A 13,111-nucleotide genomic window follows, 5' to 3' on the forward strand; every position below is an offset into this window, starting at 1 on the left:
CTCCGAACCAGAAGCACAGAGGACTTCAGGCAAGATGGGACAGTGGACTGGGAGATCTTAGTAATGACCCCCACAAGCTGGTCCGCACAGTCCTTCAACACGCGTCTGCAGATGCTGTCGGGTCCAGCTGCCTTCCGTGGGTTGACAGCCCACAGCGTACATCTCACCTCATGCTCCTCTACCGTGAAGACGATGTCGCTGTTGGCTGCTGGATGTAGCGTTGCTGCCTCTCGAAACGGGCAAAGAAGTGGTTCAGCTCATCCGCCAGCGAGACATCCCCTTCAGCAGCCCCGGGGTTGGTCTTGTAGTTGGTGATGTGCTGGATTCCCTGCCACACCTGCCTGCTGTTGTTGCTGTCCAGATGGTCCTCGACCCTCCTGAGATTGCAGCGTGCTGCGCTGTACAGAGCCCCATCAGCTGATCTGAAGGCAATGTTACTCTCCTTTAGCAGATGCTGGACCTCCCTAGTCATCTAGGGCTTCTGGTTGGGATAGACCCAAATGCGTTTGTCCACTTTGACATAGACTGTGTCTATGCAGTTCTTAATACAACACAATACACTGTCCTTAAACACCTCCAGGTCTGGATGTTCGAATATGTCCCAGCAGGTCCTGTCAAAGCAGTCCTGCAACTGTTGAGAGGCTCCATCGTGCCATATTTGATGAATGAACAGCCATGAACAGTCCTTGTGATGGTAGAAGCAGTTTTTCGGAGGGGGGTGTATGCAGGAACCAAAAGCAGTGACAGGTGGTCAGACTGGGCTAGGTGTGGTAGTGGCCTGACCCTGTAGCCCCCCTTGATGTTTGAGTAGACTTTGAGTAGACTCACTGGATGTGACACTACCAGTCAATTCACTGGAATAGGAAAAAGGACAGTGTGAAAAGTGTTTCACCAGGGCCCTCATATTCTCCACAACTTTAATGATGACGAAGTACCAAGTCCAGCTATTATATCCTCAGCAGAACAGTTTGTCTGCAAACTTTATGATCCAAAAACAACTAGCACTTCAATCCATGAAGTTCGCTGTGTCCTGTTTCAGAAAGTGAAAGCCAATGTGGATACTTTACCACCAACTCAGGATTCCTTGTCTCTGCAACACATGAGGGCCCAGTATCAAACAAATGTTTGGAAAGAGTCACTAGTGACCCATCAACAGTTGCCCTCACCAACCAGTTGTGGTTGGCACATGAAGAATGGAATGCTTGTCTGTGTTTTGCGACGTCTATGAATGCAGCGCGAAGCTCAGTCTGCGCTAACCAAGGTGAGGGATGTTGTTGGTTTTGTGGTCATATTTGAGCATGTAATTAGTTTTGTTAACAATGAAAATGTGTAATGTGCAACTTAAGGTGTTAGAATTAAGGCTGTGAACATGCAGCAGCGCTGTCATTTCAACCTACACTTTGTAAAGGCACATTTTAATAGTTTTATTGTATACACGTGCGTCCGAGTGCTACAGGGTTTCCCCGTGTGTTTTTTTGCTAGGAGGGGAATGCTGACCGTACGGTGTACTAGATGCTCAGTGACACATTTCTTTTGGCTCATGCAGGTATGAATGTTTTATCTGTTCTATATGTAATATCAATGCTGGTCATATTTATGTTTGTTGGAAAGCAGAAAATTCTTTCTGCTCTATCTTATTTTATTTATTTTCATATTATTTTGTTAAATATATATTTCTATATATTAGCGATTTGCACTAACCTTACTGAGGAGGGGAATGCTGACCTGTGTATGGGGTACTAGATGCTCAGTGACACTTTTCTTTTGGCTCATGCAGATCTAAATAAATGTGAACAGCCAGCCTCCATTGTGGTCCAGTCCATCTTCCGCACAGCGCAACCTAGCAACGCATCTCATGCAGATCTAAATAAATGTGAACAACCAGCCTCCATTGTGGTCCAGTCCTTCTTCCACACAGTGCAGACCAATGTATTTGTTACAGTCATAATGGTGTCATGACAGCCAGTCTATCCTTCATGATATCATAATGACAAATCAAAATGGTACCACTTTACTTGAGGTAAAAGAATTTATTTGTTACATTGTCATAATGGTGTCATGACAGCCAGTAACCTTGCACATCACATTATAATAAACATTATGTCAACATTTAATGAATACAAAAAGAGGTGCATTTTCTGTTTATGTCAAGTTGTCATGACAGACATCCTCTGGTAATGCCATCCTGGTTAATGTCAAGTTGTCATTATAAAGACATCCAAAACAAATGTAATGTCAACCAAGACAACTTTTGGTAATGTCACTTTGATTCATTTTAACTTGTCATAATCAAGACATCCCAAACAATGTCAGCTTATCATAACAACAACCGGATGACACTCAATGACGAAGTCATATACGTTAATGACATTCACGTTAAAGACGTTCATAACATTAATGACAAGTTCATGACAGTGTCAGGTCATAGTTATGACAGTCACTCTTATGTAGATACCTCCAAATAAAGTGTTACCGTATTGGGTCACGTTATTTGGCATGATATTGTTTTTCCGGTTTTGTAGATTAGATTTATATTATGCCCTTTGGGGTAATACATGTTTTGTATTGTGAAGGTATTCATTATCAAAACAGTAAACTCTTCTTTTGTGTCCCTGACCAGGACTCAGACTGAGCACATGAACATGGTCCCTGGGGCCTTCTGTTGGCTGCTTACCTGAGTGCCACTGCTTGGATGGGGAAAAACATACCCATACAACTATTACATAGTTACTGAGCAGGAAAGGACCTAAAAATTGGCCTGAAATTGCTTGTAAAAGTCACAAAAATATTTTTTCAGCTTGACAACCACCTCAATATCTTACCTATGGGTGTATTCTAACTAATGAAATAGGGTGACAGGCAGCTTGTACCAAAACATGTCCGCAAAAGTCTTAATGGAAGCCCTTTTCAGAATTGGCCCTCTGACTATCTGACCTGGTCTAGGTTACATTCATATATTTGTGAAGTCCAAAATCCAAAAACCACATACTTGTGGGCTTTTTATGGACATCTTAGAATAAATACTGCAAAAGGTTCTGCATTACGTGCTTAAACCAATAAACCTATGACGGCATTTCTGGTTGAAATAACCAATAGTTCCTCCTCTTGGTTTAGGGTCATCCTGGTAAACAAGGGCCCATTGGAACCCCAGGGCCTAAAGGTGAAAAGGTAACATTGCGCATATGTGTGTGTGTGTGTGTGTGTGTGTGTGTGTGTGTGTGTGTGTGTGTGTGTGTGTGTGTGTGTGTGTGTGTGTGTGTGTGTGTGTGTGTGTGTGTGTGTGTGTGTGTGTGTGTGTCTGTACTTTACCAGTCTCCATCCTGTTTTTTCACTTTGATACCTTAAATTGTGTGTGTGTGTGTGTGTGTGTGTGTGTGTGTGTGTGTGTGTGTGTGTGTGTGTGTGTGTGTGTGTGTGTGTGTGTGTGTGTGTGTGTGTGTGTGTGTGTGTGTGTGTGTGTGTGTGTGTGTGTGCCTGTCTGTGTGCCTGTCTGTGTGCCTGTCTGTGTCTATCCTGCCCACTCCAGGGTTACCAAGGAGAGGACAATAAGACCCCCGGACTGGCAGGGCCCTTAGGTGAACCAGTAGGTCCTTCAAGCTCCTCCTCTCTCTCTGCTCCCTTAACACCAGGCTTTCTGCCAAATGTTCCTGTATGAAACATACATACACACAAACCAACACACACAAATAAGCCTTTGTTAGTCTTTGATACGCTTCTGCATACACCTTGTTAGTTCTGTGCACACATGCCGAGGTATTCATTTATAATATATGGCAGTATGCCAGGCAAAGGAATCTCACAGATAAAACTGTTTTCTGTTGTATTTGTAACGTTCTGTTACTTTGTGATATATATATATTTATTTATTATTATTTATATATGTATATACATTTGAAAACAACCTCATCACATTTGACAGTGCTGGAAAACAACGACAGTTCCTGAAAATATTCTGATGGTTTTCTGATATTACACTCTGCAGTTGTTCACACATTCTGATGTGTTTGTGTGTGTGTCTGTCTGTCTGTCTGTCTGTCTGTGTGTGTGTGTGTGTGTGTGTGTGTGTGTGTGTGTGTGTGTGTGTTTCCATAGGGTCCACCTGGTGAGCGAGGAGAACGAGGAGATCTAGGATATGACGGTCACCAGGTAATTTGAACAATCTTGTGACACTGTGTGTGTTTTTGTTTGTTTGTTTGTTTGTTTATTTGTGTGTGTGTGTGTGTGTGCGTGTGAGTGTGCTTTTTGAAGATAAGATGAGATGATGATTAGATGTGTGGTGGGGGTGTTTCTTAGGGATGAAGCTAAGATGTTTTTTTTTTGTGGACTCTGTAGTAAGAAGGGAGTTGATGATGAGGATGAAATGAGGGATGATTGTTGTTTACATGAGATTTGTGTTTCAGGGCCAGATGGGCATCACAGGATCTCGTGGGGCTGTGGGACAACAAGGCCTTCCTGTAAGTCACAAATCATTTCTTATCTATTCCTTTACGCCACCGTAGGTTTCATGCTTGAGGGAGAACTCAAGTGTTTGACAAAATGTAACTACTTTCTCTCATACATTGCAAGATTGTAATTATTATTGACGTAAATGGTATGTGTCTGTCTGTCGGTCGGTCGGTCGGTCGGTCGGTTGGTCGGTCTGTGTGTGTGTGTGTGTGTGTGTGTGTTTGTTTGTTTTCTGTGTGTGTTGTCCAGGGAACACCAGGGCTTCCTGGAGAACCAGGCCCAACAGGAGGAAAGGGAACCCAGGTAATTCTGCTCCACTTAGTTCTCCATTTAGACACTTAGTTCTCCATTTAGACACTTGAAAATCAGTCAGTATGTAAAAATCACAGAGACACATCGCCGTTGCCGTATCTCTATTGCTAAGCAAGCAAGGCAGGCTAAGCCAGGCATTACTGGCAGCGTTGGTTTTGTGGGGTTGGGCTTATCCCTGACACCTAACACAGGCAGGGAAAAAAATCCATAGCAGTCAGAAAATGGAGAAGTGTTCAACCTGATTGGTTGAGAAGCAACTCTTTGGTTTAAAACACTAGTCAAACATGCTGGTACAAAGTATTTTTCCTGGAACGGTGTCTGGTTTCCCAGTAAGGCCAGCAAGAACTGGAAAATTATACTGCTCTGATTATTAATTCAAAAAATGCCACGACGGCCGAGAGTAGCGATGGTATTTGAACACGAGAAGCTGGTGACGTAAACAGAAGTTTCAGAACCCAGAATCGGAGATTCCAAAGACTGTCTGTCCTCTTTATAGGCCAATTTGTTCAGTTCCAAAATGATGCTGGCTTCCAACTGGAAAACATATTTTCTTCATTCAACCCTCAATTTTTGAAAGGGGTTTGTTTTCAATTGCACATTGGAGTAGAAGAGTGGAGGGACTCACCTTGTATTCAAGTGGAGGTTCTTTCCTTGTATTAAAGTGGAGTTACTCACCTTGTATTACAGTGGAGATTCTCTCCTTGTAGTAAAGTGTAGGTATTCACCTTGTATTTAAGTGTAGATACTCACCATGTATTAAAGTGTAGATACTCACCTTGTATTTAAGTGTAGATACTCACCATGTATTAAAGTGTAGATACTCACCATGTATTAAAGTGGAGTTACTCACCAATGCATGTCAACGAAGATGCTGATTTTCTTGGGCCATCCCAGTGGACATGCATTGTTGGAAGGATTTCTATGGCTGTAGAAAATGTGTCTGAAGATACTGAATTGTATTCTTATGTGTCACTCTGAGGGGTCGGCTTAGCTCAGGAGGTAGAGCAGGTTCACTTGTAACCGGAAGGTTGCTAGTTCAATCCCCGTCTCCTCCTAGTGTCGATGTGGCCCTGAGCATGACACTTAACCCTAACTGCTCCTGACGAGCTGGCTCTCACCTTGCGTGGCTGACTCCGCCGTCAGTATTTATTAACCGTTGTAAGTCACTTTGGATAAAAGCGTCTGCTAAATGCTGTAAATGTAAAGGCCTGAGTAGTAGGTTACGAGCAAATAATTTTCAGACTTTGATGAACTGTATGGAATTTTGTTAAAGAAAAACATTACATGATAAATAATCCAAATAAGCCAAACGTACAGTAATGGTGTATCATGGATGTTAATAAAAATAATAATAACGCTTAACCAAAAGAGAGGAGAGGGGAATGGGGGGTCAAAGGACTTAGTGAAGAGAAATGTTTTGAGGTGTTTTTTAAACATTGCCAGGGATGGGGCAGAGCGGATGTGGAGTGGCTGTTCCATAGTGTGGGAGCATTGGCAGAGAATGCCCTATCTCCAAAGGTCTGCAATCTAGTGCGGGGGATGGCCAGCAGGTCTTTGTCAGAGGACCGCAGAGAGAGTGACTGGGTGTAGGGGTGAAGGAGATCTGTGAGGTTTTGTGGTGAGAGTCCATGGAGAGATTTGTAGGTGAGCAGAGAATTTTGTAGGTGATGCGTGACTTGACTGTTGGAGGATGGGAGTGATATGCTGCCAGGGCTTTGTGTGGGTTAGAACCCTGGCAGAGTTCTGAACATATTGCAGTCTGCTAAGGGCCTTCGTGGGGAGTCCAGACAGGACAGTTGCAGTAGTCTAGACGGAAGGTGATGAAGGCGTGGATGAGTGACGTGTCTCAGTTACTGAATGTGTGAGTGAAGGCCAGAGTCATGAGATGTTTCTGAGGTGATAGAAGGCGGATTTGGTGATGTTCTTGATGTGGGACTGGAAGGAGAGAGTGGAGTCCAGGATGACGCCTAGGTTGCGCACCTCAGGAGATGGGGAAGTGGAGCAGCCATCCACAACCAGGGCCAGGTCTCCAACCTTCCTGAGCAGTGCTGCAGGGGCCACCACCATGAGCTCTGTCTTGTTGCTGTTTAGTTTGAGTAAGTTTGTGGTCATGATTTTAGTTTCTGTAGGCAGTTGACAAGTTTGGCGTAGCAGTGGAAGTTGAGTCCATGTTTCCGGATGATATGACCTAGGGGCAGCATGTAGATGGTGAACAGCAGGGGACCAAGCACCGAACCTTGGGGCCGATCAGAGGTGGAGTCACTGAAGGTGATTGTTTCCGTCTGTGAGGAGGACCAGAACCAGGACAGTGCTGTGCCACTGAGGCCGATGATCTCAGAGAGGCGTTGGAGAAGGATGGTGTGAGAGACTGTATCAAAGGCTGCAGAAAGGTCAAGGAAGATGAGGATGGTGATGAGGCCATTGTCGGCAGCAAGCAGCAGGTCATTGGTGATTTTGATGAGGGCGGTCTCAGTGCTATGGTGAGTTCTGAAACCAGATTGGAAGGGTTCGAAGAGATTATGGTGGGACATGTGGTGTTCGAGCTGGGTAGCCACTGCTCTTTCCAGTATTTTGCTGAGAAAAGGGAGGTTAGAGATTGGACGATAGTTGTTGGGGTCGTCTGGGTCTGAGCCTGGCTTCTTAAGAGTGGGGATGACTGCTGCCATTTTAAAGCTGGATGGTACTACACCAGAGGCCATGTGACAATACGATACAATACAATATATAACACTAAGTTAAGGAGCAGGGGAAGAGAAAGGAACAAAGGTGGTTACCTAGATCAATTAACCTAATATAACAAATCCACACTACCCTTTTTGGTAGTGTGTAGTAAAATCTTATCTACCTAGTTAATGAAATAAAAAGCTTAACTATACTATAAAATTGAACAACAAAATTAGAGCAGGAGGCTTGGACTTTAACAGCAAATAATTCATACCTGATGATACATTTAAAGGGTACCCCAAACTTAACTAGTCCTTTCCCAAAAGAGGGAACATAAATGGGTGGTTACTCAACTAAAGATCCATGTTACAGAGACTGTGCTGTTCAGCATAAAAAATAAAAATATGACAAGCACATGGAAAAAGCTGACATTTATATTGTGGCATTATTTTTCAATGATTGAATGAACAGTATTGAATGAATAGTAACATTACTCCCAGTCTCTCATTATCTTTATTATAATAATGTAATATAATATAATAATGTTATTAATACTAAATGGGCTTTGTAGTTTGTAGCTGGTCAAGGACATTCAACCATGTGTATGTTTTATTAATGTGTTGGGTTTTTTCCCAGGGTGCAATGGGAAAGAAAGGAGCACGGGGGCTGACTGGATCACCAGGCATTGAAGTGAGTATCAAACATGTGTCTCCTACGGCACCATGTTGAAGCACCAAGGTCTTAAAGATGAAATGGGTAGAATTTAGTGGCATCTAGCAGAACAGACTTAGCAGCAGCTCACATAATATTCATAACTATATTTTTATTTGGTGTATTATCCCTTGATAATAAGAATCATGATGTTTTGATTCCCTTAGAATGAGCCCTTTGTATCTACAAATGGAGCTGTCCTCCATGGTTATCACCATTTTGCACCGCCATGTTTCTGCAGTAGCTCAGAACGGACAAATTATTGAAGTTTTTTAAGGATTTAATTAGAATGGAGTTTGTACACATTTTAATCAGTGTATTAAGTGTATAATAGTGTAGTTAATGTTTGCGGATGAGTGGGATTATGACAATTGGTATGCATTTTTATACCAAATAAATGTTTTGGAGATTTTGAGGTTGTTTCCCTGTTTGATAAGTAAAAGTATGCTTCACTCTCCCAGAGAGGTTGGTATCCAAAACTAAACTGTTGCGATGCAACTGTATACTGTTATGTTATCAAAAGCAACCTATGTTCACGTACTGCAGTGCAATAAACATTGGCCTTACACAAGCTACACATACAGGCCAGTACAGGTCACCGTCATCATAGGGGGGAGTGGAGTGATGGTGAAATTCAGTTGGTTTGAATCTGCAATCTCACCCCTAGATGCTACAAAATGTTATACACTGGACGGTTAAATTTACCTCTGTGAATAGCATGCTGTGCTAATTTAGTTGATTTCTGTTCAGTTTTGGCATCAGATAAAGATTATCTGAATTCCATCATATGTTTTCGGACCAGGGACTCATAGGTTTACCAGGTCCAGAGGGAATAGAGGGAAATCTCGGCCCAGATGGCATTCCAGGACTGACTGGCTTACCGGGACTACCAGGAAAACGTGGGCGCCAGGTACTTAGCGACACACTAAGGATATGTTACACAAATGTTAATGCTGTTGAATGATGTGACTGCACACCCATTTTTCTATATTAACTTCCTCAGCCAAAGTTACACCACAGTATTTCATATCCATATTCCTTTCATAACACACTTTACACATGAAGATATTAAGGCTAATATTCACTGTTACAGCACTGTTACGGATAGTGCAATAGCACGAGTCAATATCAGCAAAAAGGCAAGATATAATTTTAAAAGAGTAGATATAATAAAAAGTAACACACAATAAATAAGTAAACAGACTCACCAGTTGAGTACACATTATTTCACATAAGGTTGTTCTGCTGGCATCAATCCCCTGGGGCACTTCCTGCCATCCCCATAAACAATATATTGCTACACTCCGGGTATACCCTCTAGTGCTGGGTCGGCGCAGTGATGACATACCCTATGATGTTAGAGGGGAGGGCGGTTTGTTACGTCTCCTCCTCCTCATCCTTTCTTTAGTGCGGCGCTTAGCGCCAGCACAATTTCACCGTCTCTTCCTCCTCAGCGATTCGATCACAGGTATCACTCTAGTTGTGTTTCGGGGCTCTATCAAGCTAAAAACTCTCAAAACATTGTGTTCAACTGCTGAATAAAATATCTGTCAATGTTCTTACAGCAGTGAAGTTAGAGTACACATTGTTCATAGTCTAATAGAATCAGAACCTTAACCAACACACTTCTCTTACCAACTGTAGCTATGTGAACCAAACACACAAGTTCATTGGCAGTCGAAAAACATTTTACAACAAAGACGTTTACTGCAGATAATAGATTGTTCTTACATGGGGAGAGGTTTTGTCAAGAACAAGGTGTGCACATCTATATTGTAGGCATCTCCATTTATAAGTATTGATGACTGCTTCCATGGCGACAATACAATAGGGACAAGCTATTGCCCCTAAGCCATTTCATCCATTGGAACATATTATGCCTAAACTATCTAAACATCTGTCTTATCGCAGCACTAAGGCCATGTCAGGAATTATTGTTGTTGAGATACAAAACTTTGATTGAAACACATTTAAGGTCACCCCAGGGTGTTCCCTGACACCCTGGAGTGACCTTAAATGTGTTTCAATCAAAGTGGCCATGACTCACTGTAGGCAGGTTCAACTCAAGCACCAAAAAAGGGTTATTTACTGGCAGCTGCTGTTTTGGGTCCGCCACCAAGGAGTAAACACCATGCCAATAAATGCAATATGTGGAAAGACAGACAGTTCTTCTGAGCAGGCCAAGCTCCCAAATGACTACTGAACTAGAGCCACATTGTGCTCCATGACGGAGGTTTTAATGCTGTCAATTATGTGCGCGTTGTTGGCATTCAAAGGACTGTCTTTTTTTCTGGACCTCTTCTCCTCTGGTTGCATTCCATCAATTTGCCAATGGACATTCACGATTACAATGCCTGACATTTTAAATCCAACCTCACTTTTCACCGGTAGACAAATAAATGAGCCTACTGGTGACAGTGAGAAACCCTGCCTCTTTTTGACTTTGTATCGACCACACCCAGAAGCTGAATCCCACATATGGAATGCTGTTATGTTGCCCGGAGAAGAAAGGAGGATCAGGAGGATTTATGTCTGTCGTGTTGAAGTGCATGAAAAAATGCTAATTAATCCTGATCAGCCTCTTTGAGGCTTTGGTCATTTAGGTTTGTGTTTTCAACCAACTTTTGTTGACCTATATAGGGCTGTAGAAGTTAACTTAGGCTTTTAAAGAACAAAATATTCTAGATATGGAACAAATATTTCTAGACAAGATAGATGATGAAACATATCAAGTCTTCTGATGACTTATTTCTCCATTGCCTCTCTGGACTTCTCTCCCCATGCTTTACCCGCTGGGATCCTTTAACCTCTTCATCCCGAACTACCCCGATACAGGGTTTAGCTCCGGTACAGTGGCGTTGTAAGGCACTTAAACACATGATAAAGTAGTCATGTGACGCACCACTAGAAAGATTTGATTCTCAACTTTAAGTCAATCATAACCATTGTTAGCTAAACGACAGACTAACCCCAAACATGCAACACATTTTTAAAATACATAATAGGGGCATGTTCATGTCCCTATTACCACTCATTGCAAGCACGCAACAACAAGAGATGTGTTTTTCATAAATGTGCACATGTACATCAACAGCGATATTTTCACGTTATTTGATCTACACAAACTATATATCAGAGGCAAAAAACAATTACTAGTTATAACCAAAGATTATGTCTTCCTCAAACAGATCATCTCGTATCCAGGCACCATTTTGCAACTTAACACTGTGTTTACAAATCCATTTTTAGTAGCTAAGAGAGGGCACTGAAGAACACATGTCCTTCAGTGCCCTCTAGTGGACGTATGGTTCAATTGTGATTGTTTGACTGGGTCTCATTTAATTATATTCACAGGGGTCAAATGTCAAAATTGTACAATGGGTTCCCAAGATATCTACCTGTTTGTGTCTCATCAAGTCTATATTGTAAATTTTGCAGTGTTTACATTGGATTTATATTTTTATTTGGAGATTTCGCCTAAACCTACCTCTAAAACATGACATTTATTTCAGGCAGAAAAAAATCCTCCACTTATGCTGTATTCCAGCTTCATTCACTCTAACCAAGTAGTCTCCACAGAGATTTTTTCACTCGCACGACAATCTCAGTTGTTTTAAGATTACAGATAATAGCCCTTGCAGCTGTGGATATATATTCTATTTACTTTGGGTAAGATATTTTCAGAAATAGGCCTAGTGATGAAGAGGTAAAGAAATGCCTGACAGAATCTGGGCTCTTCCTTTTGGTTCTTAAATGACAGCCTCCCTTGTTTGTGCAGTGTTAAGTGGACACTGGTTTTCATAATCCCACACTGTGTGAACCTCATTCAGCGAGCTGAATGTGCAGAAGCTTGTTTGGATTTGTAAAATGTTTTCATCCACACATCCCTCTGTGTGTTTTGCTTAGTCTACGCGAGGGCTCAGTGACACCAGGCCACCGCTTTTTAAATCTCCCAGCGATCTTATTCTTATGCAAGACTTCCCACTGGAGGGAAGGGTTTGGCAAGTAGGACCAGCAAAGCCTACAGCACAGTAATTCCCTACCTATTTTTGCAATGCAGGAAGATTGTTCATGGCGTTCCTGTGGCAAAGGCTGCACACGGCGACCCACTTGAGCTGTTATTCTAGCATTATACCCTCTCTGAGCCCTGATTGAGCAGGAAACCGTTGTGGTCTGGGTGTGTGAGAGCCGTTTTACTATCTGTTTTACAGGCGCTCAGTATACAGGCATATTGTCAGAACTTGTTACAAAGCAGAATAACGGTCTCAGTTCACATTGGTACTGCAGGTTCGTAGCTTTCAATGTCTTAAAAGACCCAGCAGTATGTTAAGCATAGTATAGACCCAGCAGTATATTTTTACGCCCACTTAGGCGGAAAAATATACTTACTTACTATACTTACTGTTATAGTAGAGGTCATGTCCTCAATAGTTTTGAGGAGTTCGACTTTCATTAGTTTTTCTGCATTTGGAGATTTTTATACAACACAAAATTACGTTAATTGAATCTTCACCATTCTAAAAGGGAAGGTTTGATTATTTCAATGAAATTTGAACAACTAAATCTGAAGTGAAGACAACAACGGATACTTATTTTATCTCTATCTATATCTATATAGATATTTAGATATACATATATATATATATATATATACATAGTTATAGATATAGAAAACCAAAACTGATTGATGCATACATTCTGTTTTTCATTGTGAAGTTTGATTAATACCATAGCTGTGAAAATCATCCTCTGTTTGTTTTTTTATAAACCAGGGTCAGCTAGGCTTGTTGGGACATGAGGGACTTGCTGGTCGTCCAGGAACCAGAGGAGAGCTTGGACTTCCCGGGCTCTCTGGAGAAAGTGGACCAGAGGGGCAGAAGGTAAATCAATTAATACATGAAAGAATAAAAAAGGTTGGCTTCATCTTAATCACTGGTTTCATTCCCGTTCCAGTTAGATGATTCAGAACACCAGTTTT

General features: G+C 41.9%; 1 protein-coding gene across 1 annotated transcript in view; it reads left to right on the forward strand.

Moving 5' to 3' along the window:
• The window catches only part of col24a1 (collagen type XXIV alpha 1), a gene marked incomplete at its 5' end in the record, with an annotated part of 91,777 nt that overhangs the window by 66,642 nt on the left and 12,024 nt on the right, over positions 1-13,111 (forward strand). The window contains 8 exons of the mRNA XM_084473560.1: positions 3,115-3,168; positions 3,527-3,583; positions 4,093-4,146; positions 4,401-4,454; positions 4,696-4,749; positions 8,059-8,112; positions 8,936-9,043; positions 12,906-13,013. Of these exons, the coding sequence (XP_084329686.1) occupies positions 3,115-3,168; positions 3,527-3,583; positions 4,093-4,146; positions 4,401-4,454; positions 4,696-4,749; positions 8,059-8,112; positions 8,936-9,043; positions 12,906-13,013 (543 nt within the window). The remainder of the gene's footprint in view (positions 1-3,114; positions 3,169-3,526; positions 3,584-4,092; positions 4,147-4,400; positions 4,455-4,695; positions 4,750-8,058; positions 8,113-8,935; positions 9,044-12,905; positions 13,014-13,111) is intronic.

Source organism: Micromesistius poutassou (genome assembly GCF_964030765.1).
Source record: "Micromesistius poutassou genome assembly, chromosome: 9".
In the NCBI taxonomy this organism is placed as follows: domain Eukaryota; kingdom Metazoa; phylum Chordata; class Actinopteri; order Gadiformes; family Gadidae; genus Micromesistius; species Micromesistius poutassou.